This window comes from Lepidothrix coronata, unplaced genomic scaffold, assembly GCF_001604755.1.
Source record: "Lepidothrix coronata isolate B3197 unplaced genomic scaffold, Lepidothrix_coronata-1.0 Scaffold24, whole genome shotgun sequence".
Classification (NCBI taxonomy): domain Eukaryota; kingdom Metazoa; phylum Chordata; class Aves; order Passeriformes; family Pipridae; genus Lepidothrix; species Lepidothrix coronata.
Genome location: NW_016690204.1, coordinates 2,474,284 through 2,489,686, shown reverse-complemented (window position 1 = coordinate 2,489,686; position 15,403 = coordinate 2,474,284). Strand labels below are relative to the sequence as shown.

Here is a 15,403-nt window from a genome sequence, read left to right as displayed (position 1 = left end):
GACCTTAAAACTCATTTAATTCCACCCCCTGCCATGGGCAGGGACACCTTCCACTGTCCCAGGTTGCTCCAAGCCCTGTCCAACCTGGCCTTGAACATTTCCAGGGCTGGGGCAGCCACAGCTTCTCTGGGCAACCTGTGCCAGGGCCTCCTCACCCTCACAGGGAGGAATTTTTTCCCAATATCCCATCTAACCCTGCTCTCTGTCAGCTTAATCACAATCAGTTGATAGAAATTCCCAAAAGCATCAGTCTTGATTTATATCTTTCAGCCTGTCCCCCTTGTCCACTGAGATTCTGTGGTTATAACCAGCACAACACAGTCTAAATATCATTTACTTGGGAGTCAATAACTAAATTCAAAGGCAGGTTAAAATAAAAATACACCAAGCCCTTTTAAATTCCAACACCTTGGCCCTTCCAGTGTTTCCCAGCCCAATACACTATATTGGGCTTTCCATATATAATATGAAGGGGATTGTAAAGGAAATTCACAAATTCTTTATGAGGACATTTTTTTGTTTCGTTGATTTCTCTGACTACAATCAGAAAAAGAGGAAAGGGCTCCATCTCAGCTGATGAGTTAGGAAGCCACTAGAGTTAACTCCACTGTCTTGTGTTTTCATCTCATCATCTTCCCAATGCTAAGCAACCAAGGGATATCTGCTTCCTTCCTTATGCTGCTGTGCGTTAGGACTCGAAAACCAACAAACACAAAAAGACCAGATTAGAAGACAAAAGAAACAGGCAGCATTAGGATCACAGGTACTGTAAGGAAAGGATCTAAAACTTGCGTTTTTTGATTTATTGGAATGTGCAAGTTCCTTTAGAAAGCAACCAGAGTTTGGTTCTTGGACACCTCTCACACCTACACTTCTAATAAAGGCTCAGGACTCAGTGAAAACTGCAGTGCAAACTTGAACAAAAGGCACCCAAACTGTTAACAAGGAACGTTCAGCACAGCAGGTTTGTGGCAGCAGCAGTGGCCAGGCATTTGTGAGGGGATGAGTAATGGGACACACAGAAGGAAAGTCAAACTCCTGGCTCACTGTGACTTTTTGTCAGGAAACTACTGTGGGTGACTTATTTGTCAGGATATCTTTTGTCTTTGAACATCTCTGCATCAGGGAAGTGATATTTGAAGATTTTCTTAGGAAAATAAATACTTGAAAAGTTTGGGGTCTCACAGCTGCACATTTGTTGTATTTGGCAGGCTATCAGTTAATTAACCAATTTTACTTAATATACATTAATGTTCCACAACACCTGAAGGACCTGCTGTCTTGGTTATTTATTAGCAGTTGTGCCACTGTGCTTGAAAGAGTGTAGAAATATTGGTGGCAATTAAAACTTGATTGTACAACTTGATTGTAATACTTTGTAAGTAAAAGTTTTTATGGGGAGAGGGAACATGTTAATGTTTCAATCTTTCACTGCTCAGGTTTGTTTTCAGGTCAGCAGTAAGACCAAGATTTGGACAAGAGCAGGCCTTCCTTTTCCTTCCCTGTTCTTACATTTCCAGTAGAGCATTGTTAGAGCAGCTGATCTCCAGAGCTGAGCCCACCACTAGGTTACAGCAGGACTCGAATCACGGGAAAAGGAAAAGACAGTCAAACAGCAGGGAAAGAAAAGAAGGAAAGGGAAAAAGCACCACTATTTCCCTGTCCAGAACAGAATGGTCACCTCGAACTAAATGGCTGGTTTACACAAACCTTAAACAACTGCAGGTATCACACACTTGTTTCAGACAATTTACATCAGTATCTGCTCTAAAGTCAGCACATGACAGAAGAGGCATCCATTTAAAATGGTTATCTAAAACTACATTTTTGATTTCATCATTTTATTAATGTTCTCTTACAACTTTAATCTGTCTTTAATGAGACTAATTTAGATCTCTCTAACAATACTGTCTTGCATGCGTCAGGTTCCTCCAGAGACCGTTTTGATTACTGTAACCTAATAATGCCTCACACAGCTTTATCATCTCCACATCAGCCCCCTCCACAGCTCCTGTTATGCAATCAACCACACACCAAGTTAGCAAGAAGTCACATTTAATGCAAAACCTAGCCTTTAACACAGTGTGGAAGAGTCAGGCTTGTGCAGGCAGTGTGACACAGGAATGCCCAGAACTTCCAAGGACCAAAGAACAAGGCAGGAATCAAGTGCACCTGCAACTTCTAGTTGTTCAAGTGGCTGAATCACCCTCTTGGTTTCTACAGTCACTTTATTTTTCTGCTCTGTGCACTGACACTGCATTTCCAACACCAGCACCTTCTCTTCTGCCCTCCCTCCAAATGTGTGTGAGTGGAAATTACTGAATTATATTCTCTGAGGTGAAATGCTTGCAGAGAGTCCTGTGCAAGGATTACTGATACAGCTTGACCTGGCCATCTTCTGGCCCTCTCTTTAGTGCCCATTTCAACAAGACCATGGCAGTGGTTACTGCCAAGGGAATCCAGACCCACAATGGAATGGCTCACTCATTCCAGTGGACAGTCCTTGTCCCACTGCCCGCTCTGGAGGCAAGAAAAGCTCTTCAAACACTTTTGTGTTTGGCAGCAGTACCTGAATTGCAGCACAACTTGTTACTACATGTTATTGGAAGGGCACAGAGGTGACAGTCATTTACTACAGTTTCAGCACTACATGGAAACATGGCTAAATATAGCCAGTGAAGAGCACACAGCCCCGTGCTTTTCCTGTTCTCTTTGCCCCCCTTTCTGCTTTCTAATCCTAGAAAAATAAGGACAAAGACGCCAAACACCTCAAGGCTGACCACAAACACATAGAGAGCAGGGCTTTAAAATGTTGATTAAAATTCTGACAGCCTCAGGCTACACCACGCCCCACTTTGCAAATGTTCCAGTGCTGTCCATTATAACAACACAAAGTCTCAATCAAAGAGCTGTTAGGGCTGGCAGGGGGAAGATGAATATTGGGAGATAAAAACAGAAATATCAAACTCACTTTTAGCACTGAATTTGTTTTCTTTGCGTGTTCTACCGGTTTTCTTCAGACAATTATCACAGACAAACCTATTGAGAAAAAAAACAAAAGCCAAAAATTTAGCATAAAGCCATTACTGGTGAGCTTAAACCCAATGTCTGAACCCATAATTTAAATGTCAGAGCACGATATATTTTTCTCTGGATTTGAACAGCTTGTATCACTTCATTTTTGAGGGACTTAAAGCCTTTGTGAGCTGCTTTAGTTCTGCCAAGTGGTTGAACCTGCATTAGTGTTCTGTGCACAGACTCACCTCCAACCAGCTGCCCTTGTCTAAGAGTTAGAGAGAAACCCCAGAAAGCTGAGTGTATGAAAAGTTGGGTTTCATGCACATTTTTATCTAAGTAGACTGAAATAAGACCCCAAACACCAAAAAAATGTATTTTATTAAGAAACAGTCTGTCCTTCTGTACTCAGTTCCTAGAAGGCAAAGGAAGTGGCCACATATTAAAGAACAAGGGAGAAAGTCTTTATTATATAAACTACATCGATGTTATTATACAAGGGGTAAAAAAAACTAACAAACATCTCTTACCCTGAAGGCCAAATAATATCATAATGTAACACACAGATCTGGTGCATCTTCCGACCACATTCTTTGCAGTCAACAAACCTGAGGAGAAAAAACAGCAGCCAATCACTTCTGGTGTTAGGTAAGTAATTTTCCAGAATTCAGCAAGAAAGAAGGACTTGCCAATCCTCTGGTAAGATCTGAACCAACTTCAACAAGCCCAATTTATGTGTCAGTTTAAAAAATACTCAAAATAGATTCAGATCCACATCTGTCAATCCATGAGTGAATTACATATATATATATATATACATATATATATATATAACAAGGTGTTCTAGTTTAAAAATCTGAAACGGGCTGTCATGCACAACTTTTTCTGGATCTTTTTTATCCTTTTCTAAGCAGAGTCCTAAGTCTTCCCAGCTTCACAGAATCCTGCTCAACAATACCTCCACAGATTTAACTTCCAATTGCTGCAACAACCACAAACTGATTAAATGGTTGCTCAACTTACTGTAAACGTAAAAACTAGTCAGTCATGAATCACCCTGCCAAGAAAACATGTATTAACTTGTCTTTGCCTGCATGTCTCTGCTGTAGTCTTCTTTTTTCCTGGTCACAATAGTATGTCAAAATCCTTTTTTTGGATGGGAAAACTGTTAGAGGTTTTCCCAGACCAGGCTGCAGGATTGGTTATGAAGCCAAATGCACTGGGGTCTATCCCAGTCCACCTTTACAGGCCTGGGGAGGAGCTCTATTTAGTATTTGCAAAGATAAGATTAGGAATCAAAATGTGCTGTGTATCAAACTGCCAGACAACATAGTAAAAGTAAGATAAAATCTCTTTGCAGCCAGTTAAGGGCTGTAGGAAAAGCAGCACGGGCTCCTAAAGGAAGTTCAGCTGGGCTTTCTCTCAACCTCCCAGGGGTAGCACAAGTGAGGGAGCAGGGTGGTCCTTTTGGTGGGCTGAGCACTCAGTGAAGAGAAAAATGTGGTTTAGAACAGAAGAGGAAAAAGCAGAAGTGCCCCAGGAATGCAGGGCTGGGTGTGAAAGGCTCTGTGTGAGAGAGGGCCATTCCCAGCCCTGTGCAGAGCCTGGCTGATTCCTGGAATCACCCATATAACAGCACTAGGAACTGCCTGAGGAACAGGCTCACGTTCCCTTTTGGGAATCAAAGTCAGACATCAACTTTGGATGTGGTGCCATAAACTTCAGGGAAAGATTCTGCAGCCTCTTTGGGCAGAGATGGGGGAAAAGGAAGAGTTCTTTACTCCCTGCCCCATTTCTGGCTAAAGGACAAGTGGAAGTGATGGGATTATCTCAGGAAAACCAACAGCTGGGTACTTACGGCTCTGGATCTAGGGTATCGTTTTTCTTCTTTTCAAACTGATCCTTAGAGATGGTTCTAGAGACAAAGAGTTAACATGAAAACTCAGTAGCACTTTTATATCAGAGGCTGAGACAATATAATTTTTTGCTGAATTGCAGCAAACCTCAAGTCTGAAGAAAGCACCTCAGTATTTATTTTCTAGTCAGAGCAAGCAATTCAGTTCATTTTAGCTTAAGCTACGGAAAATATTTTTCTCATTTTACTTTCTGCAAAAATTAAATGCAAAATAAGAGACACCCAAGCACCCAGATAAATTTAAATTCAAAAAAGGACAAGGGAAGCTATTGTCAGTAAAACAGTAGCTTGTATTCCTCAAATCTGATTTTTTTGGCCAGGTTAAAGGCAAGCCATTGGTCTTATAAATATAGGCTGCACTTCAAAAGGTGAGACATCAGAATTAGATGAAGTCTTTCATTAGAAGGTGACATTTATTGGCACAGTCCCCATTGCCCCCCTCCAAGCACATTATCCAGGGTCTGCCACCCCCTGGGCAGCTCAACTGGACACTGCTGGGCAGACCTACAGCCCCAACACAGCGACAGCTGTTAATCCTGTCACTGTCAAATCTCCTGCTAGGAAGGAATAAGGCACTTCCCCCCAAAAACACCACCAAAGGGGTTTGGGTTTTACTCCTAACCCAGGACAGACACCACCCCTCCCAGTCCAAGAGGCAGCATGCAGAGGAAAGGAAGGACTTACGTTTGAGGCTGGGAAGGGTCATCACCCAGGGTGACATTCTCCCCCTGGATTTCAGTGAAACACTTCTCACAGAAGTGATACCTGTCAGCAAGAAGGCCATATTTGGGTGAGCTGGTCCAGCACAAACACAGCCACCCAAGCACGGAGCCACCAACCAGGGCAGGGCAGATCAGCACGACCACGACGGAAGGGGGGACGTTGTTGGTTGATTGATGGGTCAGTGTGGACAATGAGGAGGAACAGAGGGAGGGGAGGGCAGGATTAGAGAACAGGGGAGGGAACAAACAGCACAGATGTAAGAGGTAAGACGCAAACACCAAGACAACACAGAGCAGAAAGCCAAGGCAAAGCACAGATTAGCATTCGGTCTCATTTCATACATCGCTAACAAGTCGTCGGGCGTCAAATTCAAAATTTGGGGAGGATTAATGGAGTAGCCACCAAGAGCTACCTTTGTATAGGCTTCAAATTTAAGAATTTGGATTTGATTTGCATTGCTTAGGAAAAAAAAAAAAAAGCTCTTTGATTCCAGGCTTGCGACTGATCGAGTTTGCTTTGGGTGAAAAACAGCCTGTCAAAAAGCTTTAGGAACATGTTTATTATGGATTTAAATAATTAGGAAACATGTTGAAAGCATTTACTGATTGTGAGTCAGAACTGCAAAAGCAGAAACACTTGGTATTGTAAAAAAAAAATCTATAAAAATATTAAATTGAAAATTTGACTGTAAGATTAAATGATATAAAGATATTAAATTCAAAATTTGAGTATAAGATTAAATGTGACCAATTGCTCAGCTAATATTCTTTTATATAAATGAAACCAAATCCATACTCTAGACAAACATTTAACAGAAATGCAATTATGGGTCAGAGTTTCCAGCCATTTTATCTCTCTATATATACAATATATGTATATATGTGAACAACATGAAATATTGTACATACATACAATATATTTATCAGGTACATTAAGGATGTGGAATTAATTAAGCTTTAAAAATTGAATATGAGGCAGGTACAATTTTTGGTCACCAGACCAAGAGCCAATCCAAGTCATACTCAGCAAAACCAATTCTGCAGTTTACCAAACCAAGCTGAGTAAACTGGAATACAACTCTATGAAAATACAATCTGCATTTGAAAAAAATAAAATAAAATCAAGGTTACATGGATTTTTGGGGGGTTTTTTGGTGGTTTTGTTTGTTTGTTTCAGATGAACTGGAACCAAAGTTGTCAGGGTCACAAAAAAAATAAAAAAAAATAAAAAAGGAGGCTAAATGTTTGGAAAGGATATGAATTCACACATGAACAAAGGCAACAGAGAGGCCACAGCTGTAAAATGCGGGAAGGCCACAAAGGATCATCAAAATAAAGGAGCTTTATGGAGGATCGAGAGTGAGAGAGTTTAAGCAGCGATGGCAGCACAGTACGACGCAGGTTCAGAACTCAAACACCGACTGTGGGGACGGGGAGCGCAAAAGGCACCGAACGAGACTCAGCGTCACAATGAACCAACAACTGAAGGGATGGGGACTGAGCAGTGGGGCAGCTCTGCCCCTGCCAACACACCCTCACACACCTAAACTACTGCAATCCCGGTGACAGCTCCGAGGCTGTGCTTTCCTGGAGACAACAAAAGGCATTTACAGGCACTTATTGGAAGGGATGGATCAGGATTCCCTCCTGGACACACACACTGGCTGAGCGGGAGCGGCTCCTCCGGCAGAGCTCTCCGTGCCCTCCCGGGCTGGAGCCAGCTCCGAGTTACCACAGCACAATTCACAGAGCCAGAAAACTTTTCCAAGCTCTGCCAGCTGGCTCTGGATGAGGAGCTGCTCTGCCAGCCCAGAGCCACTGAACTGCGGCAGAGCAACGGAGTCCTGCCCGTGGTGTGGGACCGACTGGGAGGGGAGCAGGGGTGTTTTATTCTGCTTAACAGAACCCACAGTGACATTTCCACACAGGGCAGCTGCTCTTTGATGGCAACCACTCCCTGTCCCGAGGGGGGATTCCCAGCCCACCACCAGTTAAACTGCACCCAACTCCTCTTGGGTCAGCCCCACTGGGATTAAACACATCGCCCTCCCAAGGAAAGCCAGGCTTTTGGGGCTGAGAATGCAGCACAGCAAGGCCAGGAAAAAAAGCAGATGTATTCCAATGATTTGTAATCATTTGGAATGATAAATATAAAGTGGTTATTAAAGAGGAACACCACAGGAGAGTTTCAGGAGTGGGGACTGACACTGCACATCTCATTTCCACTGACCTCCCTCGCCCCTCACTCCATACCCCTAAACTGATACCAAAACCTGTACTTTCTTTTTTTACAACTCAAATATAAGAGATTCAGGATTTTATATCCTTTTACACGTTGTCCATGTTCTTTTTTTTTCCCCTAGAATGTGCTTCTTTAAATTTTTCTTTAATTAACCCCCCCCACACTAATCATTTTCCTTACTGACATGATTACTCATCGTTTTAAGAGTCAGACTGGGAAGGACTGAAACTCAGGAGGACCCAAACACAGGAGCTTGTAGCCAGGAAAATCCATGGTCAAGGCTCCTATTAATACTTTGCTACAGTTAAACAATCCCAGAAAAGGTTAATTCTGATCCATTTTCAGAATAATTTATGGGCTTTCAAAGCACTCCAAGCCTTAACCCATGATATTAAAATGAGGAAATAAAAACTGAAGTACAGTGAAAATGAATCACCGAAAGATCATGAACATTTGTCCATAAAATAACCATGGTGAAGCAATAGCTATAATTGATTATGGATATGGACCCTCAGAAACAAAGACCTGCCTTTTGCTTGCCCCCACAAATATTCAGCAAAACCCATAGAAAACATACAATATTCTAGTTACAACAGCCATAGAGAACCCAAAGAACGTACTTATTGCAACACATCAAACATGAAAAGCTTTTCAAATGCAGACTGTTCAGGTGACTGACTCCCGTTTATCAAAGAGCAACATTATGGTTCAATACCAAAGTCCAGAAAATGCTCAATTTCTGCATTAACAGGAGAATTGCCAACTGTAATTGAGTGTATTCAAAGGAAATTCTGAATTAAGAACTGTATGAAACACCGATCAGTTTTCTCAACTGGGTATTCACACATGAAGCACATTTTCCGAACACTTTAACCTAAATTTCTGCCTTATTAGGGAATCTAAATAGTTCCATACCAAATAATTAACTTTTAATCACTGAACTGTAGTGCCAGAGTTCATTTTAATTCAATGGTGCCTAAATATTCTTAGTTGTAATTTAGTTATGTGATATGCTGGACTTTAGGTGCATTCCATTTTGCCTGCTCTGTACATAGAAAATTCAAGAGCATTGACCAATTAAAGATCTGCTGGAAGCACAGAATTTGCTTTTCACTTATTTTCTACGTCTTTAAGAACAGCTAAAATTTAAAGATCACTGTCACAGAAAATGTGATCGTTTTGTAGCAACACAGCTGATGAACAAGGGCTTTCTATGATCTGACAGTCCAAACGCACACTTAAAAATATGGTGATAAATCTTCAGAAATGCTTTCTTTAAAAGCCCCATTTATCACTCAATTTAGTTGGCCTGAAACAGAAAGCTTCACATTCCCCCTGAACTCAAACCCACCACAAACCCCCAACCCCTTCTCAAGACATCTGGATGAACAGAAATATAAAATTTAAAGGGACTCTTGGAACTTATAATGGGCAGGAAAGTGAAATATTGCAACACCCAGTGCAGAGGAACCCACTGCCCCACCAACCCTGGGCTTCTTGCCTTCCATGGAATAACCCAAATGATTTAACATGAATTTAAACAGGGAAGGATAACTGAAAGAAAAATGAGCCCTTCTTCAATTCATTTTGAAGTTACTGTGCTTTTCAAATGCAGAACTACCTGGGTGCACAACATGAAAAGTAATTCAAATTCTACCTACAGTGATGGTATTTAAGGGTTATTTTTCCCCGATTCCAGTACTGAAGTACTGTCTTTTTAAATGCACTTTCATGGCTTTATTTCTCTTCAGCCTGACTTTTTTCAGAGTCCACAGTGGCTGTGTAAAACCTTTTAATGAGAGGTCATGAATTCATTCCTCCCTGTCAATACTTTCTGCCTCTCAAAGGCCACCCAACACACGAGGTGGGACACACGTTTTCACCTGCCACACTTCAGTGTGGTGCTGCCCAACAGGCTTAAACCACCTCAGAGCCTGTTTGGTGAGTAGGGGTGGCCCTAAAAGATGAAATGCTCAGTGTCTGAATCGGTTCTTTAACTCCACACAGACAACAGCCCCGTGCACCTCACAACTGGCAAGGCTTAGAGAGACTGCCAAGCCTCTGGAATTCATAACTTCCAACTCATAACTTTTCCTTGTTCAAAACAAAGCTTGTGTCTTAGCCCATTTATATTCTGCATTTTTTTTTTTTTGGTGAGGGACAACACACACCACCTAAGAACCCAAACCAAAAGCCAAGTTTTGAGTTTGCTTTGTTATTATAACACTGGAGATTTAAGCATTAAATAGAAAATTAGTATTATAATCTAACGATTGTTTAATAATCATGCAAACACTAAGTCCTAATATTAATTAAAGATTAAGAGAAACTATAATTTTCACAGCTTCTCATGGAGTCTCTGGGTAGTTTTAAATGCTAGTTCCAAGCTAATTTAAATAGAATTAAGCACTGGCTAGGAAGGGAGAATGTAAGTCTGGCAATTAATCACTGTATCCTTTACTTGGCAAATTCTGGCACTAATTTGAAAACAAACCTGCATATTTTCACAATTCTCCCAGAACAAGGTAACAGGATTTCCCAGTGCCTTTTTGCAGTTCTGCCCCTCTCCCTCCAGCAAGCCCTGCTCCTCTTTGTATGGAAAACATGGACAACTTCCCCTGCACTTAGGCAGTGCATGGGGCAGCCTAACTAACAGCACTAAAGCACAGTGTGTACCAAACTGCAGGAAAGTAAAGAGTCACCTGCAAAAGGACAGCATGGAAAGGTAAAGAAAATAAATTTTCCCTGACTTAGCTGACAAAGAAAAGCAGAAATTAATAAACCTCCTCCTCCTCCTCTACATGTGCAGGGAAGTCAAAGGAGATCTCACTTCCTGAATAAGGAAAAAAACCCGAATTCAAGGACTTACCTATTCTGGTAACTGTAGTAGGCAGCGTCCCGGGGAATGGTGCACAGTTGCTTCCCATAGCAGCACAAGGTCTGTGGAGAGAACTCATACTGCAAAACAAGGGAGAAAAGCAGCTTTACAATGGGATCTTTTGTTCAGCAAGGATCTATTATGCAAACGTGACGCTTATGGGTATCAGATTGTCAGGTTTATCACGCTTTTCTGAGCTATTGTAAATATATTAGCACAGCCCTCTCAATTTGATGACAATCATTAACTCTAAAAGCTGACCCTCTAACCTGCTGCTTTACTGCAGTGGACATGAGAAAGAAGGGAAGCATTTTAATATTGCTTATGACCAAGACAGCTGTCCTCTGAGGGTGCAAAATACAACAATAACAACACAAGAGCAGAGAGAAGGATGCTATTGACCTTCTTTATCTCTCAACACACTTGTAACAAAGCCAAACTTCTAGCAACCCTTCCGTTTTTGAAAAAAAAAGAGTGTGCGAAGCTGAAGTTCTGTCTGATCAGTCAAGCTGAGCTCTTCAGAAGAACACAACTGCCCCAGGAATGCACACACCTTGCGCCCACAGCAGTAGCCGAGCGATTGCATGACGGGATCGATCTCTTGCTCAAACACCTCCGCCAGTTTAGTGCAAAACTTATAGACCCGGGACGTCTTGCGATTGTACAGCCACGCGTTGTTGAACATCAGCCACACGTCGTCCACGTACTGCCACGGCTCCTGGTACTGCCCCGTGTCCAGCTTACGTTTAATGGTGGAAAGATCCATGGGGTTCTTCACGATGTCGAAATAGTCCTTCAAAGACACAGAAAAACCCCGCTTTATTTTTAGGACGTCGACCGCTCGCGGCGCGCTGAGCGTGAAAAATAAACGTTGAAACGGGCAAAGACAAAGCAGAAGAATGTTTTGTAGGTTTTCTTCAGGCCAACTCACCGGAATCCCTAAAAGCTGGGGATCCACAGGCTGTCTGAAAGGTAGAGACTCTGGGTCCTGCCGGTACAACGCTTCGAGGGTGGGCATGAGAGCCTGGCGCAGCTCCTCGGGCTTGAAAACTGCAAACGAGAGTCACAAAGGTTAGAAAACTGCTTTCCACATTTCCTAACCTCTTGACTCCCCTAAGGAAAGTAAAGAACTATGTTAACACAGAACTCTGAAGAGGGATTTCCTGATCAGAGGCAAAACCTCACTTACAATCAAGAGGCAAGCACACAGCTTTTCTCTGGACTCCCATCACAGCAGGTGTTGATTCCGCAGTAAGGGGATGGGAACAACTCTAGCCCGTAATGATACATACTCTAGAACATAAAAAAACCCCTCAAAACTTATACAGAATCAAATTAAATCAATTGTTTCAACATGGATGAACCTTTTCTCTTCAGAGAAGAGACTGAGCATATTTTTCTCTCCCTCCCTTCTAACCTTGTTCGCTGTTTCCAAGCCAAGATTCTTCCAGCAAAACCCACTGCAGCGGACAGGGATGAAGAGCCAGCTCTACAGAGAGTGACCAGATGTCCTGAGAGCTGGCACAGGAATTTTTCTGGCCACAGTGTGCAAACAGTCCTGGTCTGATGGATCGTTAATTGATTTTGAAAGTGTTAATACTTCCAGATTTCTATGGCACCACTTGGCAACAGTGACATGGCAACAGCCACAGTTCTTTCAGTAGTGGATGACAAGGACAAAAAAAAAGGCAATACATTTTCTGAAAAATAATGATAACTTGGAGAGCTCTTTGAACATCTCAGCAGTGTAATTACATTTATTTCCTTAGGAATGTGACTTTACATAGGGAAGAATGCCTATTATTGAGAAAAAAAGACAACTAAGGAAAGCAGGATGGCATCTAATATTTATCTACCTGGATGAAATGTGAACAACACCAATAAAATGGAGCAATTAGTCCTCTCAAAAGCACTTCAATCCACAGGGCTCAGTGACCCCTTCGAGTTACGATCATTGCTTTTCTCACTCAAATGGTATTTTGGTAAGATATAAATTGCTTTTTGGGACATCTAGTTCATAGTCTGTGATTTTAAAAAGTACACACAAAAATAAAGCACGACAAGAAATTAAGCTGACATGACTACATTGGTTGTATGATCGTTTCAGTTGTTCCCCAGTCTCAGTCCCAACAAAATGGTAACTCTTTTCCATACTTATCAATACCATATCCACAGGCACTTTCTTATGCAAGGAACCCTACTATAGACTCTCAACATTTTATAAACAACTATTAAATTATATTCTGGGATTCTCAAGAACAGAAGGAAACATTAAATTCCATTAATGAGGAACGGTATTCTCTAACTGCTCTGATTCAGGTAGTTCATAACGTGACAATCTCAATTATTTCATTTCATGAAATTTAGAGGTCAAAAAGAACCTTCTGGCTACCTGCTTGACATTGCTTTTAGAACTTTCTCTTATAATAACACACCTTGAAGCTACAGTATCTTTCAAAATAAATCCAATCTTAATTTAAACCCAAACTACAGAGACACAGCACGACTTTTGCCAAGTTCCTTAAAGCCCAATTACGTTTGCTGATGAAGTTTATAACCTACTTTCATTTTGAAGTTTGAAGAAAATCAAAACCAAAATCCAGTTATCATTTCAATTTATTACTTTACCTAAAAACATAAAGAAAAGTTGCCTTCATCTTTAGCTGCTCTGCCTCTAAGGAACATGACTAATACCAGCATATTTGATCATAGGATCTCCCTATTCGCTGATTTTACAAGGAAGTTTTGTCCTGCCCTCTCTCCTTTTTCCAAAATGAAATGCTCCTCCATAAGATAGAAGACCTTTGTAAGGAGCTGGCACCCAGTTATCCCATTTTGTCTTGGATACGTGGGTGGTAAAAAGAAAATGGGATCTTTGCCTGACTCATGATGACGTATTATCTGCCAAAGGAAAGTACAATGCTACCTTTTTTACTTTCTTCAATTTTTAACTTGTTTCAAACAGAGGCGAGCCTGCTTATGATTACTAAGGGGAAAATTCCTAAAGGAAGATTAGCCACCTTCAAAGTTATTAGGACAATACACCTGAATAACCCCGAAACCCAAGCCCTTGCAGGTTTTGCAGTATTATTCCCTTACAAAGAAGGAAAGAAACCAGTAAAACTCATCTTCAAGGTCAAACTAAAGAAGTCACCTACAAGGAGAGAGGAGCTGCCCAAATGAACATTATTCCAAGTTTTTTAAGCCTGCAAGAGAAGAGGTAAAGGAACCACCTTGCTTGCTTACATTAGATTTGCAGAAATAAAGCCAAACAAGGCTGTGACTTGCTAAGTTATAACACACATTCCATGGCACTTCTGCTACATCCCAGGTGCTGTGGGATGCACCTCAGGAGTCTGCTGCATGGGAAGGAAGAAGTTCCCAATACTTTTGTAACCCATGAGAACTCCTGGTCAGCCTCTCCAGTAGCTTTAAAACACCTCATAACCCCTGAGCACACTTTGCAGCATTTACCCTCCAGCACCTCGTGGTTCATTCAGCATTTTAATACCAAGGCTGGGTTAAAGTCGAGCAAACTCCTCGGTGAGAAAATGTCACCACTTAAACTCGTGTCTCTGGCTGTACCTGCCCACGCTGCACATGCATTACACTCCACAGTTACTTAGTGACAACACTTCCAAGGGAAAACTGTGTTACTAAAGGAGGTATTGGAATATGTAGTAACCCAGGGCAGCTTCCACCGACTGATTCTGCGAGAACCTTCCTGGAGCCGCTCGCCTCCATTTACTGCAAGCGCATTCCTAACAGGAAGCAGTGATTCCTTCCACTGGGAATATCACTGCTTCATAAATGCTAATAAGCTTTCCACTCCCTGTGTTACATTTTGGTCAGAACAGGCTCTGCCAGTTGGTTCTGCAGTGAGCTCTTGTTTGCTGGCCCACTCTGCTGCAGACTGAAAATATCAATCTGCAGCAAAATGTGTTCTACAGTGCTTTATTACAGAAAGATTATGTTTAGTCACCAAATGGAACCCCAAGCACAACCAGGAGATCTAGATTTTTTGACATCTGCAGCGTGTTGAAAGCTTACCTTTGGTCAAAAACCAAAAACTAACCACAAAAGACACCATCTCAAAAAAGCAGATGCCAAAACACAGAGGTCTTGGAACTGCTAAGGGTTTTGAGTCCAAAAACTTAAATCTTGCAGCCTCCCACAAAGCCTGCACTGCAAGTGTAGTCTTTTATTTCTGTTTTAATAATCTTATTCATTTATTTCTTACTAACCCAAGGCACTCAATCATTTACCTAATCTGTAATGCCATAAAGTTTCCTTGAGTACAGATACAGTCACACCTCAATCTATGCACCTTAAGAGACTGCTGAGCTGTTTCCAAGGAGAAAGCTTCCAGATGAACATTACATTGAAAACTTTAAAGTCCTGAAAACACAGAACTTCAAAATAAAGTTTAAGCCTATTGCAGCAGTCCAGGTTCAGAGGAATCCAGGTTCAGAAGAAGAGTTCAGGTGCTTAATTCTCAGACAAGTGACTGACAAAACTCAGTATGAAGACAGTGTGTGCAGCCTCTAACAGGAAAATAAAAGCAGTGGTTATTCTTGGTTACTGAAATCATTTATCTACACTGAACTCCCTTGAAAGAGCACCAAGATGTA

At 41.6% G+C, this 15,403-nt stretch overlaps 1 protein-coding gene across 7 annotated transcripts in view; it reads right to left on the bottom strand.

Moving 5' to 3' along the window:
* Window positions 1-15,403, bottom strand: part of CREBBP (CREB binding protein) — a 95,327-nt gene that overhangs the window by 14,257 nt on the left and 65,667 nt on the right. For 5 of the 7 annotated variants that reach the window (XM_017808794.1, XM_017808801.1, XM_017808795.1 and 2 more), the window contains 7 exons: window positions 11,704-11,822; window positions 11,326-11,565; window positions 10,764-10,852; window positions 5,615-5,725; window positions 4,874-4,930; window positions 3,546-3,623; window positions 2,972-3,039 (listed from right to left, as the gene is read on the bottom strand). In XM_017808794.1, the coding sequence (XP_017664283.1) occupies window positions 2,972-3,039; window positions 3,546-3,623; window positions 4,874-4,930; window positions 5,615-5,725; window positions 10,764-10,852; window positions 11,326-11,565; window positions 11,704-11,822 (762 nt within the window). The remainder of the gene's footprint in view (window positions 1-2,971; window positions 3,040-3,545; window positions 3,624-4,873; window positions 4,931-5,614; window positions 5,726-10,763; window positions 10,853-11,325; window positions 11,566-11,703; window positions 11,823-15,403) is intronic. The other 2 variants (XM_017808799.1, XM_017808797.1) reach the window with 1 other exon arrangement.